Here is a 20,059-nt window from a genome sequence, read left to right as displayed (position 1 = left end):
ATTTTAGGAGAGAGAAGTTGCTGGGGTCCTGATTAGCAGGATACCAGCAGGCTAGGTCTGATACACAATGACACCAGGTAAAAAGTGTGGGTAACCATGAAAGCAGCTCAGACTTTCCTACAATATGTATACATATGTGTAAATATTTGATTTAAAGATTCAGAATTTATAATTTCATTTTAATGTTAGTTTCACCTGTTCGCCTCGAAAGCACGAAAGAAATGGGTGGAAACTGACGTCAGCATGCCGATCAGGGCTTCTTATGTCTCTAGGAACATCATGTGGTACCACATGTGGAGCGATAGGCATTATGATGTCCTTGCCAATGTCCGAAAGTTTTCAAGAAAGTTTCCATGGAATGCTGGCACATTTGGATATTCAAAATTGGAGGAATCCTCAGGTAGATACTGTATCCACCCGAAAAGCATTACTGAAGGTATGTAACTTGTTCTTTGCCTGTAGCCTGTCTCTGATCATAGAGAGGCAGTTGGGCTTTGTGTGTTCCTCCTAGACAGCCACACACAATGGGAACGTAGGTGTGTCTCGATAGGCCAGCTCTGGCAGGATAGGAGGGAGAAGCTGGGCACAGCCTCACTTACACCTTAATAGGCTGTGTCCTGTCCACACACAAAGGGCTGCATATCCCCCTGTAGTTAGTCTGGAGCCACAGCAGGAAGGGAGGACATCTGTACATTTCAAAGGCATGTCTTTGAAGTCTCCCCACATCAAAGGCACCACTGTGTGCACGTCCTGGACCCCAGACACCACCATATGAGTACTCTTATGGACATGTGGATACTCTGCCAGGATGAAGGACTGATGATCTGTTGAACGACTGCCAGTCTGCTGGCCTGCAGTGTGGTGGACTCCTGCTTGCCTGTGCTGATCTGCTTCCTTCCTGTGCTGATCTGCTGCCTTCTGCCCTCTTACCTTGGAGAGAAGGACTCGACTTGCATTTTTTGAAGCCAGACCCAAAGTAACTCTAAGGGCTAGTTGGCTGGGCTCCTGCCTCAGGGACATAACAGCCTTCTAACCTTGCATCTGCATCTGAACTCTGCCAGCTGTGAGTCTACCCTACCAATTGGTGCTGCACAAGTCCTTGAGCCTTGGAGCTTAAGGTGTTTACCAGCAGAACCAACACATCTTCTCTGTTGAGTGATGCATCTTAGAGCAGAGCTGATGCATCTCCTTGGCTGAGAGGCGTATCCCTGAGCAGACCCGCAACCCGCATCTTGGGACCGACACATCAACTTTGAACCAGCACCTCATGGCGATTTCCTCACCACAACTCCTTGCATTCCTTATTGAAGGCAGCCTCAATGATGATGATGGACCTCTCCATCTCAGCTTTACTGCTCATCAGAAGCTACGCAATGCCTCAACTGTACATCGCATCCCCATCGCCGGACTTCTCATCGCAAGCCTGTTGACGGGACCCTTGATGTTGACGCAACACGGCCTTGCACCGCAGCCTCGCTACATCTCAGAACCGACGCATCTCCTCAGCTCCGCTACTCATCTTTGACACGGATCATCTCAATGCTCCGCAATCAGGATTTGAGGTCCTCTGTTCAGCTGGCCTATATGGGCCCCTGTAGTCAGCCCATTCTCCGAAGAGGTCGGACTGAACTTGTGATTTTGTCCTGATCTGGTATGACCTGATATCCTTTGTGGCTCTCTGTGGTTTTTGGTGGAATTTTTCATATTAAACTTTACATTTCTATATACTGGTATTACTAATTTAATTTTTGTTGTTTTGATCTTGTTGTGTTTATTGCATTCAGAGCCATTGCTCTAAAATGGCATGGAATCATTTTGTGTGGTGGTTTTACTGTTTTAAGTGTTGAACAAATACTTTACACACTGCTTCTAAGTTACGCTTAACTGCTCTGTGCCATGTTTCCAGAGGGTGAGCACAGGTTAATTTGGTGTTTGCTTGCACCTTACCCTGACTAGGATTGTGGTTGCTGCTTGATCAGGGCTTACACCCCAGTCAACCATCAACTCAGTTTCTAACAAATTCCATTCCCAAAGTGATTTTTCCAGCTTATAAAATCAGGTGTAATATACCCACACCTGGTAAATCTGGTGCGGGAACACTTGGCCACTGATAATAGTGTGGGGGGGGGGGAATTCCACATGGGAATTCAGCTCCACACTGCTCGTAATTGGGGTTGGTCTCTGCCAGAAACATTCTGGCATCACTTGACATGACAAGCAAATCCTCAATGCTATCCTGTTATCTAATATGTAATAGAATTCAAATAGTGTCCTTTGATGTTCTTGCACAAAAAATACCAGTTTGACTCATTTAACATTTCTACAGCTCAGCCTCTAGGTATGACACCCATTTTCTGCATACTAGCTAGACAAATTAATGTACCAGGACATGGTTCCTCCCTTTTTTGATATAGCAGACATGTAGTTTATTTTGTGATGCCTTTTGGAAAGAATGTTGTCAGTGATCACTTCAGGCAAGTGTTACATGAGCTAATGAATTCCAGAGCAACAATGCAGTACTTGCAACCAATATTATCAGTCGCCTCTCAAAGTTTTGGAGGGTGATGTAGTTTTAGGAACTCAGACACAGTTAATGCCTAAATAGCACTCAAAAACTGTATCCTCCAGTCAGTGTTATACCATTATGAAAAAAATAGATGCTCAATAAAAGCCTGATAGGTGACCAGGCAGCTTGCCTGATTGGCGATAGCCTTAACTCCCAGCATAGGAACATCTGCTTCATTTAGTTATCCAAGGCTGTGCAGAGGAGATCCCTTTATTATAGGTGCATTCGTCAGTTTGACCTCTGCACTTTTGGCAAAACGTACTATTATTCTGTCTCAGGGTTACTTCACTTTGTTGGCGGAACCCTGGCACACACTCCTTTTTGCCAATTACGAAGCAACTATATGTATTTTAGAAAATACAAAGCAAAGCACTGCAGTACATAGCACTGATCTGCATTATTTTACTTTGGGTAGGCATTACATGGGTGAACCATGCATTTTGATGCAAATCCAGAATTACAAACACTTGTAAACTTGGGTTTACAGAAAAATTGTGTGCCTCTTTGATAGATGCGTAACAAGCAGAAATATTGGGGCTGATTTACAAGAAACTAACGCAGCGCAGTGATGCAAGTCATTTTGCTGAGCTGCATTATTTTCGAAGCACAGGAATGCAACATATTTACAACAATTTGTTGCATCTCTGTGCTTCACCCTCTGATGTTGCATTAACTGCTGCCATGCCCCGGGGCAGGCACCCTTGCACCATGGGGAGATTGTTTTCGTGCAGGAAGGAGCACCTTCCAAATAGGCAGCTGTGTTTTTGTGACCCAACCAGTATTCTTTTACAGAAATATACATCCAAACCTGGAGGGTTGTTTCTGAAAAAGAAAAAAGAAACAATGTCCCTAGAGTTTTCTCACTGGGTGTCAGGAACATTTTTGATTTTCCTGCCCAGGTCTACCATACCTTATAACATGCAATCAATCATGCACTTCGAAACGAAGTGCCATAAATTGGAGCTCTTCCTCTCATCAGGGGTATGGCAAGGTGTATAAATGCTTCAAGATAAACAAATAGGATGACATCATTATTTCAGAAATGTGTTCCTTCTAATTATGTAGGCCATGCGTTTCCACAATTAAGTGTTTAGCCAATCGTTGCAGGCATTTTCTGAAAATAAGAACAGGCAACCCGATAGAAATTTACAAAACATGGACACACCTCATTGGAGCATAGGCCTTAGGGTGTGTAATTCTCCTGTTTAGCATGAGGAGAATTATTTGTTCACCTAAAGGCCACATCTGTATTTTTAACAGAGCCCTAATGATCTACTGAATTTGCTGATTTTAATCGAAAAATAGTCTTTTTCTCCATTGTATAATATATGGTAATCAGATTACGGGGGGCGTGGCTTGGCAGGCCACGATGGCGGCTGTGTCCTGCTGAGGCTCCGCGATCGGGCTAGCATCCTGCCCATTTCCTAAGATCGCCGGGAGCCTCAGCCCGCACATTTTGCTCCACTGAGACTTACCTGCTGTGGGCGACCTCTGGAGACACTACGGGGGCTGCGGACGAGCGCTGATCACCGTCCCGTCCCACATCGGAACCGGAGCCGGGCGCCGAGTCTCTAAGATGGCGGGCGCGGCTCCCTCTACCAGCGGGGGGAACCACTGAGGGACTATCCTCGAGGCGACAGCATTTGGCAGTGAGGACGACTGGCGACCCCAGGACTTCACCGCAGGGCGCAGAGACCGACTCACGAGCCCTTGCACCACGCCATCTGAACTCTTGTGGTGACAGCCGGGTACGCAAGATGGCGGCCGTCGTCCCGACGATCCACTAACCCGGCGCTCCTGCACGACTGGGAGCCCACCCCAGCACTGATCGGCCCACTACCTCTGGCTGACGGACGCCGGTGGGGGTACCACCTGTATGCCGCTGGGTCCTTCAGGCGACCTCGATCCCATCGGAAGGCGGTGAGTGACGACCCCCCTACCCCCCCCCCCTTTCTCCTCCTGTGACCCTCGGTGCCGGAGACCCGGCGGCATCCTACCCCATCTGGGGCCCGCCGAAGGGTCGCGGACGGCGCCGGCCCTTGGTCAGGGGGGGGGGGGGGAAGCTCAGAACGCTTCTGCCGCATTACGTGACCCAGTGGACCCGAGTGCCTGACTTTAAGATGGCGCCCGCAGAGGCCGAGACGCCGTGATCGACGCGGACTTCACCCTGCAAGTGCGGTGCTCCACTGACCCCAGGACGTTCACACGCCATACCGGAGTCGCTCATCGACCCCCTCCTCCCTCCCGGGCCCTGGTCGCCTGCTCGTCGACCCCCGGGGTCGCCTAGGGGGGTGGGATCGGACCTCGCTGCCAAGCACCCTGTCCCCGGAGAAACCTGGACAGTGGGAGCAGTCACCATTTGCTGTGCATCTCCTGACACCTGGGCTGTCACCCCCTCGCTACCGCGCATTACCCTAGCAGAGGTTCCCTGGAGGGGGGGAACGCAGTGTCCGCCCCGAGACCGGGAGAGGCTAGGGGCCCGACTTACCCTGAGCTACTGCCCACCCAGATATACTGAGGAGAGGTGGTTTACGGATTACGGAACGCGCGGAGGGCAAGCCCCCCCCCATCTATAACTGCACTCATGGGGAAGCCGAGACCCACGCAGACAACGACTATCCCCGAGACGGCCCCCGAGAGGATGCCCCAAACGAGAACATGGACGCAAGCCAACGCGTCGCAAACCGACCCCACACTCTCGGCGAAATTGGACCAAGTATTGGCGGCAATCGAATTATCCCGCCTATCAATGGAGGAGAGACTGGGCGTCCTGACGACGGACATCAATCTAATCCGCGACGACCACCGCAAATTGGCGGACAGAGTGAAAGACGGAGAACGGATTGTGACCGAGCTGCAACCTGCGATGAAAACACAGGAGGCGGAACTGAAGGAAGTCCTGCACCGCGTGGCGGCCCTCGAGGAACGCACGGTGGACCTGGAAGGGCGCTCGAGACGCTGTAACATCCGCGTCCTGGGCTTGCCGGAAGGCATTGAGAACTCGGACCCCCTTACGTACATGGAGCTCTGGACCAAATCTTTCACACCGGAGGCGGAAAGGTCGGCCTTTTTTTCCATTGAAAGAGCACATAGGGTCCCAGCCCGGGCGCCCAAGCCGGGCCTCCCTCCACGCCCCATGTTGGCTAAATTCTTACACTTCCGGGACCGCGATGCGGTGCTTCGTGCGGCCCGGACGGCGGGCCCCCTACAAGTGGAAGACCAACACGTTATGGTGTTCCCGGACTATGCCCGAGAGATCCAACACCAGCGTTCCACCTACCTCGACGTCAAAAGGCGCCTCCGCGCAAATGACCTTCAATACTCTCTGCTGTTCCCGGCCCGCCTAAAAGTACTACACAAGGGGAAAGCCCTCTTTTTCAACACGGCGGAGGAAGCACAGGAATGGACTGAGTTCCACTGCCCAACAATCCCTAATCCTGGACCCCAGAGAGCACGCAACAACGCCTTCAGACGCTCCAGGAGACGAGGTGCGAGCCGCACTCGAGCAGGCCGCCCCAAAAGCCAAGCATCATCCCCTACGGGCTCACCCGATCTTACGCAAATCATGCAAGAACGACGAGAGGCCTTGAGAGCGGTGACTGGACTACACACGTCACCCATGGTGTCGGATTTGGAGGGTCATCCACACCTGTTCACCCCAGAGAAAGACCGGGACAGCGACGGAACAATGTCGGGAATTGGACCGATCTCCTCCCCCCTTGTTATGATACAAACCTCGGACGCTACCCTGGCCACTCAACCTGGCACCTCTTCATGATGAAAGAACTTTCCACTGTTATATCCTTCTCATGGTGACCTATTGTGTTGCGCGAAGTCTAGGAGCCTAGACTGTTTTGTTTAATAATTGTGAGCGCTTGCGAGCGATAGACGCTTATCCTACCAGAGCCCGACCCGCGCACAGGCCCAGCAGCGACACACGCTGCCACCCCCGCAGATACCCGTTGTATTTTTCCCCTAGTGGGACATTTGTTTGGATATGCCACCTCCGGTGAAATATCCTCAGTATTGGGACTGTTTCCCACCCAAAGTTCTGTTTACGGTTAATTCCCTGAGTCCCTCCCCCATGATTGTGGAAGCATGGCGCATTAGAAATACTCGAGACGCATACACACTGGCGGCCGACGGGGGATTCAAGGGGGTCCCTCTCCCACTCTTGTCACCGTATGAATGGCAGACTCACGGTCAGACATTAATATCCTCACACTGAATGTGCGAGGCCTGCACACGCCCAGCAAACGCTACACTGTCTACTCATACATTAAGCGTATGTCAGCCAATATTGCGTTCCTGCAAGAGACGCATATGAACGCCACTGAACTCTCTCGCCTGCAGCTCAAATGGCGAGGGACCCTCTGTGCCACACACTATTCAGCGTTTGCACGCGGCGCGTTAATTTGGGTTAGGCCAGGTACTCCCTTCCGAGAGCTCCGACGGGTGATAGATAGAGAGGGCAGGTATGCGCTCCTAGAGGGAATACTTGATGGACAGGGTATACTCCTTGGCAGCATTTACGCCCCCAATATAGATCAGGATAAATTCTGGGATCACCTCACGGGCGTTCTGGCCCAGTTCACTGCAGTCCCGTGGGTATTGGGAGGTGACTATAACTGCACGCTGGACCCCACCCTGGACCGCTCACATTCTCCCCCCGCACACTCCCCGGCTCCCCGACAGGCAGAACTCTTCGGGGCATGGACCACGCACTGGGCACTCACTGATGCATGGCGACACCTACACCCACTGGCTCGCATTTATTCCTTTCACTCGATCCCACATAACCTTAGGGTCCGCCTGGACCGTTTCCTCTGCTCTGCACCTATCCTCCCTAAGATCACTTCCATGGATTACCTAGGTCGGATCCTCTCGGATCATGACGCTCATATCATCCGTCTAACCTGGCGCCCCCCGCACCCACCTGTCCCCACCTGGCGTCTCCCTAGGGACTGCCTTTCAGATCCAGTATTCAGAGACGCTCACGAATCCAGTATCCGCGATTATTTTGCGCACAACACTAACACGGCATCGTCGGTACTGGTTGAATGGGATGCGTTTAAGGTGGTGGCGCGAGGGGAATGCATCCAACAGGTGGTGGGAGTGCGTCGCACCTTGGAACGGGCGCTCCAAACCTCGGAACAATCTCTGGCCGCGCTTACTAAGCGGCTTGACGACTCGGAGGAACACGCTGTACTCATGGCCAAGACGAAGACGGAGTATCAGACTGCCTGCGCTGACCTCCGCAGATACAATTTTAGGGCTTACGCCTCTAGGGTTCATAAGGACAGGGACAAGACTGGAACGCTACTAGCCTGGATGGCGAAACAGGACACCGAAATCAAGCCGATCACGGATATTATCAACCCGGATGGTGTATTGGTACGCTCGCAGGCCGAGATCCTCCTGGCGTTCCAGCGCCACTACACGCAAGTGTACGGGACCCCGACCCAATCCTCCCCATTCTCTGTGGACCGCTTTTTGGACCCACTGACGCTGCCCAAAATCTCGGACATAGACAAGCGCGCCCTCGACGCCAGGATAAAACCCTCTGACATTACCCAGGCAATTCGTGCCATGTCCCGGAATAAAGCGCCGGGACTGGACGGTTTCCCGCTGGAATACTACTCGACTTTCTCGCCTCTAATAGTCCCCCATTTATCACAGGTGCTCGAGACGTCTCTTCATCTAGGGAGATTACCCCAGTCACTGCGGGAATCCGTGATTGTCACCTTTCCCAAACCCTACAGAGACCCACTCCACATGGGGTCGTATCGCCCCATCACGCTCCTGTCGGCCGACTGTAAAATCATGGGGAAAATTCTGGCTGACCGTTATGCGCAGATCATACGCCCGCTGGTCCACCCAGACCAATGCGGCTTTGTTCCGGGAAGGAACACCTCCCAGAACCTCCGCCGAATCTTCCACGTTCAAGACCAGATACGTGACAGATTTCCCCGCGCCGCCTGCCTCATTATGGACCTGGAGAAGGCGTTTGACACCCTCACCTGGCCCTATCTCTTCTCGATCTTGCAACGCCTGAATATCGGCCCAACACTCATGGCGTACACACGCCTCTTGTACACCGACTTGACCGCGCGGGTACGTATCGGGAAACGCATATCACCGGCGTTCGCAGTTCGGCGAGGTACGCGACAAGGGTGCCCCCTGTCGCCTCTCTTATTTGCGCTAGCAGTCGAACCACTGGCGGTTCGGCTCCGCCGGGAAGGGATGGAATGGGGCATTCCACTTGCAGACAGTACGCATTGCGTATCCATGTACGCGGATGATCTTCTCATTTACGTCCGAGACATCGAAACGGACATGACCCCTATAGGAACGGCACTAGCGGACTTCGCAGAGGCCTCGGGACTACAGGTAAACTGGGACAAGTCCACAGTTTACCCCTTACACCCGAACCTACCCCCCCGGGAGGTCGGGCTCGGAGCGCACACCCTCTCATGGTCCGCGGAAGCCCCCCGTTACCTTGGTGTCCGCTTGTATCATTCCCCAGCTGACCTTTTCGAGGGGAATCACCGTAAGGCACTTGCCAGTCTACGCCCGGCGGTCGCTTTTTGGAATAAGCTCCCACTGGCCCCGATAGGAAGAATAGCTCTAGCCAAAATGATTATGCTTCCCCGACTCCTTTACCACTTCACGAATTTGCCGGTAATACCGCCCAGATCCTTCTTCCGCGATGTAGACTCCCTCCTAGGGACCCTTATCTGGGGCGAGGGCCGCCATAGGGTTGCCCTGAAAACCCTTCAACTTCCTACGACGCTGGGAGGGCTCGGAGCTCCGTCCTTCGAGTCATATTTCCTCGCGGCACAACTCCAATGGCTGTCATACTGGACGGCGGATCGTTACCCTCAGGAGACTGTCACTTCGACGGGCAGAATCGCAACCCCGGAACTCACCCGTCTTCTTCTCCCGGGAACCAAGCCACGACGTACGTACCCCCTCCAGGTGGCGATAGCGCGCCGGTGCATGATGCGGATCCACCGATTGTCCCCTCATAGGCCTCCGTATTCCCCGCTGTTACCATTGATAGGCAGCCCCAGGCAAGACTCCTACTTTACGGCGCCATTCTTCACCGAATGGTCGCACTGCGGCATCACGGATCTGGAATCGTTATTTGAGGAAGGCCACTTAAAATCACTTGACCGCTTGACCGCTGAATACGGTCTCCCCCCGGGCCAATTCCTCAGGTATCGACAGCTGATTGCCGGATACCGACCCCATTTTAACCTCTACACTGGCGAGCCAGACACGCATCCAGTAATACACGCTGTCCTGCGTATGGGGGTGGGACGCCACTTAGTTACCTGGCTGTATAAATCCATTCGGGAACTTTCACAAGCACCTCTGACAACCTTGCGGGCTACATGGGAGGAGGACATAGGTCGCGCACTACATGACTCGGAATGGACTAAAGCGCTTGAGGCCCCTAAACGCGTCTCTAGGAATGCCCGCTTCAAGAACATCCAATACTATATCCTCCACAGGGCGTACCTCACCCCAGCGCGCTTACAGAAGTTCTATCCCTCCACACCCTTCTTATGCCCCAGATGCTGCTCCCCTGCCGCAGACTTTCGCCATATGTTCTGGAGCTGTCCAGACCTTCACTCCTTTTGGCAAGCGGTACACAACACGCTGTCTGATCTGACAGGCCTTACTACACTATCCACCTGGGAATCCAGTGCATTAGGTATCCTCCATGTCCCTAAGCAAGCCCCAGTGCATAGGCGCTTCGTGTCCTTAGCGCTCCTGCTGGCGAATAGATGCATAGCCATGCGCTGGCGATCCCCGGAAGGTCCCCCTATAGCAGCATGGACGGGGGCGGTCAGTAAATGGGCGGCGGCGGAGGAAGATGCTCTTAGAGAGGAAGAAGCCAGGGGCGCGCGAAAATTTCCCATTTCCATGGAATGGGCCATGCTTCTCTACAGTTTTCGACAATCCACGCGAATGGGTGACCCCCCTACTCCTTCTCCCCCCCCGACCCGTGAAGACCGTTTACGCCTGGCTGTTGTTCCCCCCCCTGAGGCAGGTTCCGGATGCCCCCTGCATCCTGATTGACTTCCCACCCTCCTGGAATGCGAGCTGAATAGCCCCTTGGGCTCGTTTCCCCCCGCCCCCCCCCGACGCCCACCGCCGATATTTCCACCACACTAGCGCCTACACGCTTCCCCCCCACGGTTTTATCCCCCCCCGTTTTCTGGTACCACCATTACATGGACTATACAGGCCCCGCTCCACCGCCCTTTGAGACGGGACATTATACTCCTGTTAACATGTACTGTCCTCCTTGCTCTACAAGTTCATGGTCTTCTGACCCACACACATGGTTGCATGGTATGTACTGATTTTTGGAGGAAATGGATATTTGTACCAGTTGTTTAAACGAAAAACACGTTGCACGCATGGCTGAATGTTGAGGCCACGTCAGCGGCTTATTCACGATGTACCGTATACTTTGATGCAACAATAAAACAAATTTAAAAAAAAAAAAAAAAATATGGTAATCAGATTACACTTTAATTGTGTGGACTATTCCGAGCATTAAATTGTAGAAGCACCAAGAGGACAAATAATTGAACCGAAATATGATGCAAATATTGATTTTCCAGGGCAATGGAATTCAAAGACTGACGTTGATATCTCTTGGACACATCTGCCTAAAGAGCCACCAGGTTTGTATTTACTTTATGAGTTTCCCTTACATTCATCATTAGAAATCTAACATTATAAATTTAGCTTGAAGTAGTGTAATACCTATTCACATTGAGCTATGTGCTGTTATTGAGCACAAGTAATAATAATAATAATAATATTAATATATGTTTATTGTTTGATTGTTTAAAATCTTTAAAAAAAAAAATAATAGAAGTGCAACATTAATACTGATCATTTAGGATTTCAATAAAACCATGTGATTCAAATAGTCAACCATATGTTCCTTAAAAAAATGTATACATCAATGAGAATACAGGGTGATTACTTTTATTGGTTAAGGTACATTTTAGAATAAAGAGGTGGACGGGTGAAGGGTGCTTTGTTGACACTGTCCAGGGAGGTGTCTATTTCCTCACTTGTGAAGTGGTTGACAAGGAGGTATCTATTTCCTCAAACAGTAAGCGGTTGTCAGCCTGTTGTCGTTAGGGCAAACTGTAATGTGAGGCCCTGGTATTATTTTGAGGTCTTTATGAGTGACTTTTCTACACCATGAATGTACTTAACTATTCTAGCAATTGAGCTCGCATCTGATGAATTAAAGGTCAAGATTGCTTCCCTGCAATAGGGCACTCCTTGCTGTTTCCAGTGGGGGCACAAAAGTATCAAGCAAATTCCTAGTGTGGTTGGCAAGAGACAGATGGTGTGGACCAGGTTTTCGACTGCCAAACCGCATAGCATGCAATCCATGTCTCTGGCTGTCCTCATCCTGGGCTCAATAAATAGTAGCGATACAAATCCACCCAGTCGGAAGAACAAAAAAGTTCTTGTCTTGGGATTTAGGCTTTCCACAAGGTACTTCTGAGGTCTCAGGGATTTGTAGCTGTTCAATACAAGCCAAGCGTGTTGGCGATTCGCTAGGGTTGCCCTATCCTCTAACAATGCTGATATTTTAGATGATTTTAATGACGCCTTTTTTAATTGATCTAGACTTGCTGAGCTTAGCCTCAATTCCTTCAGGTCTAGCAGTTTGATGGCATCATTGAGATATTTGCGAAAAGGCGAGCGTGGCTATTATTGCAATCTCCTCACAAACATAGTTATTTATAGAATAGGGCTCTGCGTTTTTATATAATATATGATAATCAGATTCTAATTTAATTGAGTGGACTCTTCCTACCATCAAATTGTAGGAGCACCAAGAGGACAAAAAATTGAGCCGAAATATGACGCAAATATTGATTCTCCAGGGCAATGGAATGCAAAGACTGATGTTGAGATCTCTCTGACACATCCGCCTAAAGAACCACAAGGTTTGTATTTACTTTTCGAGTTTCCCTTACATTCATCATCAGGAATCTAACATTATAAATTGAGCTTGAAGTAGTGTAATAGCTATTCATATTAAGCTATGTGTTGTTATTGAGCACAAGCAATATTAATAATAATAATAATAATAATAATAATAATAATAATATTAATATATGTTTACTTTTTGTTTAACATTTTTACAATAAAAAGCAATGAAAATGAAACATTAATACTGATCATTTAATATTTCAATAAAACCATCTGATTTAAATAATCAACCATATATTCCTTAAAAAAAATGTTTACATCAATGAGAATAAAGGGTGATGACTTTTGTTGGTTAAGGTACATTTTAGAATGAAGAGGAGGACGGGTGAAGGGTGCTTTGTAGACACTTTCCAGGGAGGTGTCTATTTCCTCACTCATGAAGTTGTTAACAAGGAGGTATCTATTTCCTCAAACATTAAGTGGATGTCAGTCTGTTGTCGTTAGGGCAAACTGTAATGTGAGGCCCTGGTGATATTTCGAGGTCTTTATGAGTGACTTTTCAAGAACATGTATGTACTTAACTATTCTAGCAATGGATCACTTCTGATGAATTAAAGAAGGTCAAGATTGCTTCCCTGCAATAGGGCACTCCTTGCTGTTTCCAATGGGGGCACAAAAGTATTTAGCAAATTCCAAGTATGGTCGGCAAGAGACAGATGGTGTGGACCAGGTTTTCGACTGCCAAAACAGCATAGCTTGCAATCCATGTATCTGGCTGTCCTCATCGAGGGCTCAATAAATAGTACAGATGGAAATCCAACCAGTTGGAAGAACAAAATTGGTTTCTTGTCTTGGGATTTAGGCTTTCCACAAGGTACTTCTGAGGTCTCAGGGATGTGTAGCTGTCCAATACAAACCAAGCGTGTTGGCGTTTCGCTAGGGTTGCCCTATCCTCTAACAATGCTGATATTTTAGATGATTTTAATGACGCCTTTTTTAATTGATCTAGACTTGCTGAGCTTAGCCACAATCCCTTCAGGTCTAGCAGTTTGATGGCATCATTGAGATATTTGCGAAAAGGCGAGCGTGGCTATTTATGCAATCTCCTCACAAGCATAGTTATTTATAGAATAGGGCTCTGGCTTTTTTTGTTTAATATATGATAATCAGATTCCAATTTAATTGAGTGGACTCTTCCTACCATAAAATTGTAGGAGCACCAAGAGGACAGAAAATTGAGCCGGAATATGACGCAAATGTTGATTCTCCAGGGCAATGGAATGCAAAGACTGATGTTGAGATCTCTCTGACACATCCGCCTAAAGAACCACCAGGTTTGTATTTACTTTTTGAGTTTCCCTTACATTCATCATCAGAAATCTAACATTATAAATTGAGCTTGAAATAGTGTAATAGCTATTCATATTAAGCTATGTGTTGTTATTGAGCACAAGCAATAATAATAGTAATAATAATAATAATATTAATATATGTTTACTTTTTGTTTAACATTTTTACAATAAAAAGCAATGAAAATGAAACATTAATACTGATCATTTAAGATTTCAATAAAACCATCTGATTTAAATAATCAACCATATATTCCTTAAAAAAAATGTATACATCAATGAGAATAAAGGGTGATGACTTTTGTTGGTTAAGGTACATTTTAGAATGAAGAGGAGGACGGGTGAAGGGTGCTTTGTTGACACTTTCCAGGGAGGTGTCTATTTCCTCACTCATGAAGTTGTTAACAAGGAGGTATCTATTTCCTCAAACATTAAGTGGATGTCAGTCTGTTGTCGTTAGGGCAAACTGTAATGTGAGGCCCTGGTGATATTTCGAGGTCTTTATGAGTGACTTTTCAAGAACATGAATGTACTTAACTATTCTAGCAATGGATCACATCTGATGAATTAAAGAAGGTCAAGATTGCTTCCCTGCAATAGGGCACTCCTTGCTGTTTCCAATGGGGGCACAAAAGTATCTAGCAAATTCCAAGTATGGTCGGCAAGAGACAGATGGTGTGGACCAGGTTTTCGACTGCCAAAACAGCATAGCTTGCAATCCATGTCTCTGGCTGTCCTCATCGAGGGCTCAATAAATAGTACAGATGGAAATCCAACCAGTTGGAAGAACAAAATTGGTTTCTTGTATTGGGATTTAAGCTTTCCACAAGGTACTTCTGAGGTCTCAGGGATGTGTAGCTGTCCAATACAAACCAAGCGTGTTGGCGTTTCGCTAGGGTTGCCCTATCCTCTAACAATGCTGATATTTTAGATGATTTTAATGACGCCTTTTTTAATTGATCTAGACTTGCTGAGCTTAGCCACAATCCCTTCAGGTCTAGCAGTTTGATGTCATCATTGAGATATTTGCGAAAAGGCGAGCGTCGCTATTTATGCAATCTCCTCACAAGCATAGTTATTTATAGAATAGGGCTCTGTGTTTTTGTTTAATATATGATAATCAGATTCCAATTTAATTGAGTGGACTCTTCCTACCATCAAATTGTAGGAGCACCAAGAGGACAGAAAATTGAGCCGGAATATGACGCAAATGTTGATTCTCCAGGGCAATGGAATGCAAAGACTGATGTTGAGATCTCTCTGACACATCCGCCTAAAGAACCACCAGGTTTGTATTTACTTTTTGAGTTTCCCTTACATTCATCATCAGAAATCTAACATTATAAATTGAGCTTGAAGTAGTGTAATAGCTATTCATATTAAGCTATGTGTTGTTATTGAGCACAATCAATAATAATAGTAATAATAATAATAATATTAATATATGTTTACTTTTTGTTTAACATTTTTACAATAAAAAGCAATGAAAATGCAACATTAATACTGATCATTTAGGATTTCAATAAAACCATGTGATTTAAATAATCAACCATATATTCCTTAAAAACAAATGTATACATCAATGAGAATACGGGGTGATGACTTTTGTTGGTTAAGGTACATTTTAGAATGAAGAGGAGGACGGGTGAAGGGTGCTTTGTTGACAGTGTCCAGGGAGGTGTCTATTTCCTCAAACAGTAAGTGGATGTCAGTCTGTTGTCATTAGGGCAAACTGTAATGTGAGGCCCTGGTGATATGTTGAGGTCTTTATGAGTGACTTTTCTACACTATGAATGTACTTAACTATTCTAGCAATGGAGCTTGCATCTGATGAATTAAAGAAGGTCAAGATAGTTTCCCTGCAATAGGGCACTCCTTGCTGTTACCAGTGGGGGCACAAAAGTATCCAGTAAATTCCAAGTGTGGTTGGCAAGAGACAGATGGTGTGGACCAGGTTTTCGACTGCCAAACCGCATAGCATGCAATCCATGTCTCTGCCTGTCCTCATCCAGGGCTCAATAAATAGTACCGATGAAAATCGACCCAGTCGGAAGAACAAAATTGTTTTCTTGTCATGGGATTTAGGCTTTCCACAAGGTACTTCTGAGGTCTCAGGGATGTGTAGCTGTTCAATACAAGGCAAGCGTGTTGGCGTTTCGCTAGGGTTGCCCTATCCTCTAACAATGCTGATATTTTAGATGATTTTAATGACGCATTTTTTAATTGATCTAGACTTGCTGAGCTTAGCCACAATTCCTTCATGTCTAGCAGTTTGATGGCATCATTGAGATATTTGCGAAAAGGAGAGCGTGGCTATTTTTGCAATCTCCTCACAAACATAGTTATTTATAGAATAGGGCTCTGCGTTTTTGTATAATATATGATAATCTGCTTCCAATTTAAATGAGTGGACTCTTCCTAACATCAAATTGGAGGAGCACCAATAGGACAGAAAATTGAGCCGAAATATGACGCAAATATTGATTCTCCAGGGCAATGGAATGCAAAGACTGATGTTGAGATCTCTCTGACACATCCGCCTAAAGAACCACCAGGTTTGTATTTACTTTTTGAGTTTCCCTTACATTCTTCATCAGAAATCTAACATTATAAATTGAGCTTGAAGTAGTGTAATAGCTATTCATATTAAGCTATGTGTTGTTATTGAGCACAAACAATAATAATAATAATAATATTAATATATGTTTGCTTTTTGTTTAACATTTTGACAATAAAAAGCAACAAAAATGCAACATTAATACTGATCATTTAAGATGTCAATAAAACCATGTGATTTAAATAATCAACCATATATTCCTTAAAAAAAAATGTATACATAAATGAGAATACAGGGTGATGACTTTTGTTGGTTAAGGTACATTTTAGAATGAAGAGGAGGACGGGTGAAGGGTGCTTTGTTGACACTGTCCAGGGAGATGTCTATTTCCTCTCTCATGAAGTGGTTGACAAGGAGGTATCTATTTCCTCAAATAGTAAGCGGTTGTCAGTCTGTTGTTGTTAGGGAAAGCTAGAATGTGAGCCCCTGGTGATATTTTGATGTCCCTATGAGTGTCTTTTCTACATCATGAATGTGCTTAACTATTCTATCAATGGAGCTCGCATCTGATGAATTGAAGAAGCTCAAGATTGCTTCCCTGCAATAGGGCGCGCCTTGCTGTTTCCAATGGGGGCGCAAAAGTATTCGTCAAATTCCTAGTGTGGTTGGCAAGAGACAGATGGTGTGGACCAGGTTTTCGACTGCCAAACCGCATAGCCTGCAATCGATGTCTCTGGCTAGGATTTATGACGTTACAACGCAGGCTATTACAACGCCTGCCTTTACAATGCGGTTTTTACATCGCAATCCATTACAACGCATAGTGCTTTTGGGTGTTGGATAGTGAATAGTTTAATTTACTATTCCAACTCCAGTCCCCGTGGACACTAGGGAAGGTTATTGGATAGTAAATTAACCTATTCCCTATCCTAGAGCGCCCCCCCAGCTCAATGCGTTGTAATAGTTTGCGTTGTAATGACCGTGTTGTAATGGTAGTGCGTTGTAAAAGTTTCGTTGTAAAGGTTGTTTACCCTCTGGCTGTCCTCATCCAGGGCTCAATAAATAGTAGCGATGGGAATCCACCCAGTCGGAAGAGCAAAAATTGTTTTTTTGTCTTGGGATTTAGGCTTTCCATAAGGTACTGCTGAGGTCTAAGGCATGTGCAGCTGTTCAATACAAGCCCGGCATGTTGGCGTTTTGCTAGGGTTGCCCTATTCTCTAACAATGCTGATATTTTAGATGATTTTGATGATGCCTTTTTTAACCTCTTCGATGCTTATGACGAGCTCAGCTCGTCATGAGGCACAGTGGAGCTGTGTTCATGACGAGCTGATCTTGTCATAACTGCTGCGGAATGCCCACACAGGGCTTATTCCCCTCCTGTCGGGCGTTCTACAGGAGTGGGCGGAGTCGTGACGAGCTCAGCATGTCATGAGCACAGTGGAGCTGTGCAGCATGACGAGCTGAGCTCGTCACGAGCACCGCGGTGCCGTGCGCAGCCCCTCCCCCCCGCACCTAGGGGGAATAAGCCCCAAATGGAAGGGGTTAATTGATCTAGACTTGCTGAGCTTAGCCACAATTCCTTCAGGCCTAGCAGTTTGATGCCATCATTGATATATTTGTGAAAAGACAAGTGTGGCTTTTTTGCAATCTCCTCACAAATATAGTAATTTATAGAATTGGGCTCTGCGTTTTTGTATAATATATGGCAATCAGATTCCAAATTAATTGAGTGGACTCTTCCTACCATCAAATTGTAGGAGCAGCACGAAGACATAAATTTGAGACAAAATATGACGCAAACATTGATTCTCCAGGGCAATGGAATGCAAAGACTGATGTTGAGATCTCTTGGACACATCTGCCTAAAGAACCACCAGGTTTGTATCTACTTTTTGAGTTTCCCTTACATTCATCATCAGTAATCTAACATTATAAATTTAGCTTGAAGTAGTGTAATAGCTATTCACATTGAGCTATGTTTTGTTATTGAGCACAAGCAATAATAATATTAATAATAATAATATATGTTTATTGTTTGATTGTTTTAAATCTTTACAATAAAAAGCAAAGAAAGTGCAACATTAATACTGATCATTTAAGATTTCAATAAAACGATGTGATTTAAATAATCAACCATATGTTCCTTTTTAAAAAAAATGTTTTATACAGCAATGGATATACAGGGTGATGACTTTTGTTGGTTAAATTACATTTTAGAATGAAGAGGAGGATGGGTGAAGGGTGCTTTGTTGACACTGTCCAGGGAGGTGTCTATTTCCTCACTCATGAAGTGGTTGAAAAGGAGGTAACTTCTACCTCAAACAGTAAGCGGTTGTCAGTCTGTTGTTGTTAGGGCAAGCTGGATTGTGAGCCCCTGGTGATATTTTGATGTGTTTACGAGTGTATTTTCTACACTATGAATGTACTTAACTATTCTAGCAATGGAGCTCTCATCTGATGAATTGAAAAAGGTCAATTTTGCTTCTGTTCAAGTTTGCACCCCTTGCTGTTACCAATGGGAGTGTAAAAGTATCCTGCAAATTCCTAGTGTGGTTTGGCAGAGACAGATGGTGTGGACCAGGTTTTCGACTGCCAAACCGCATAGCATGCAGCCTATATCTCTAGCTGTCTTCATCCAGGGATCAATAAATAGTAGTGATGGTAATCCGCCCAGTCAGAAGAACAAAAAAATTGTTTTGTCTTGGGATTTAGGCTTTCCACAAGGTACTGCTGAGGTCTCTGGGATGTGTAGCTGTTCAATACAACCCAGGCATGTCAGCGTTTTCTAGGGTTGCTCTATTCTCTAACAATGCTAATATTTTAGCTGATTTTGATGACACCTTTTTTAATTGATATAGGCTTGCTGAGCTTAGCCACAATTCCATCAGGCCTAGCAGTTTGATGGTATCATTAAAATACTTGCGAAAAGATAAGCATGGCTTTTTTGCAATCTCCTCACAAACGTAGTAATTTATAGAATTGGGCTCTGCGTTTTTGTATGATATATGGTAATAAGATTCCAATTTAATTGAGTGGACTCTTCCTAACAATAAATTGTATGACCACCAAGAGGACAGAAAATTGAGCCGAAATATGATGCAAATATTGATTCTCCGGGGTAATGGAATGCAAAGACTGATGTTGAGATCTCTTGGACACATCTGCCTTAAGAACCACCAGGTTTGTATTTACTTTTTGAATTCCCCTTAAATTCATCATTAGAAATCTAAAATTATACATTTAGCTTGAAGTAGTGTAATAGCTATTCACATTAAGCTATGTGTTGTTATTGAGCACAAGCAATATGAAAATTCAGTTCAAAATATATACCACTTTCTGATTGGACTGGAGGTGTCTGCCTTACTGATTAGCCATTATTCTGTATTACTGCTCTTGCTATTGCTCAGCACCGGCACTTCCTTCTTAACACCTGCACTTGTTTATGGTATTTCACCATATGCTGGCACTGTCTGATCATTTCTTAACACAAGACATGCGATCAGTGGGGCCGATTTACAGAACTAATCTGGACACAATCCTAAACGTACTACTTTTGGTATTCACAGAAAGCATTTACTAGTAGTAAAATTAGGAGTCCTAACT

The 20,059-nt window shown here is 46.2% G+C and overlaps 2 protein-coding genes across 2 annotated transcripts in view; both read left to right on the top strand.

Moving 5' to 3' along the window:
* The window catches only part of LOC144773802 (uncharacterized), a 3,430,469-nt gene extending 3,414,705 nt beyond the window's left edge, over positions 1-15,764 (top strand). The window contains exons 18-22 of the mRNA XM_078658904.1: positions 11,206-11,268; positions 12,442-12,561; positions 13,762-13,881; positions 15,065-15,184; positions 15,709-15,764. Of these exons, the coding sequence (XP_078515030.1) occupies positions 11,206-11,268; positions 12,442-12,561; positions 13,762-13,881; positions 15,065-15,184; positions 15,709-15,764 (479 nt within the window). The remainder of the gene's footprint in view (positions 1-11,205; positions 11,269-12,441; positions 12,562-13,761; positions 13,882-15,064; positions 15,185-15,708) is intronic.
* A 571-nt stretch (positions 15,765-16,335) lies between these two features.
* The window catches only part of LOC144772911 (uncharacterized), a 2,519,762-nt gene continuing 2,516,038 nt past the window's right edge, over positions 16,336-20,059 (top strand). The window contains exons 1-2 of the mRNA XM_078657606.1: positions 16,336-16,451; positions 18,214-18,333. The gene's annotated coding sequence lies outside the window, so the exon portion shown is untranslated. The remainder of the gene's footprint in view (positions 16,452-18,213; positions 18,334-20,059) is intronic.

Source organism: Lissotriton helveticus, chromosome 8 (genome assembly GCF_964261635.1).
Source record: "Lissotriton helveticus chromosome 8, aLisHel1.1, whole genome shotgun sequence".
Taxonomy (NCBI): Eukaryota; Metazoa; Chordata; class Amphibia; order Caudata; family Salamandridae; genus Lissotriton; species Lissotriton helveticus.
Note: the sequence above shows the minus strand (reverse complement) of the source record. Positions and strands in the feature narration are given on the sequence as shown.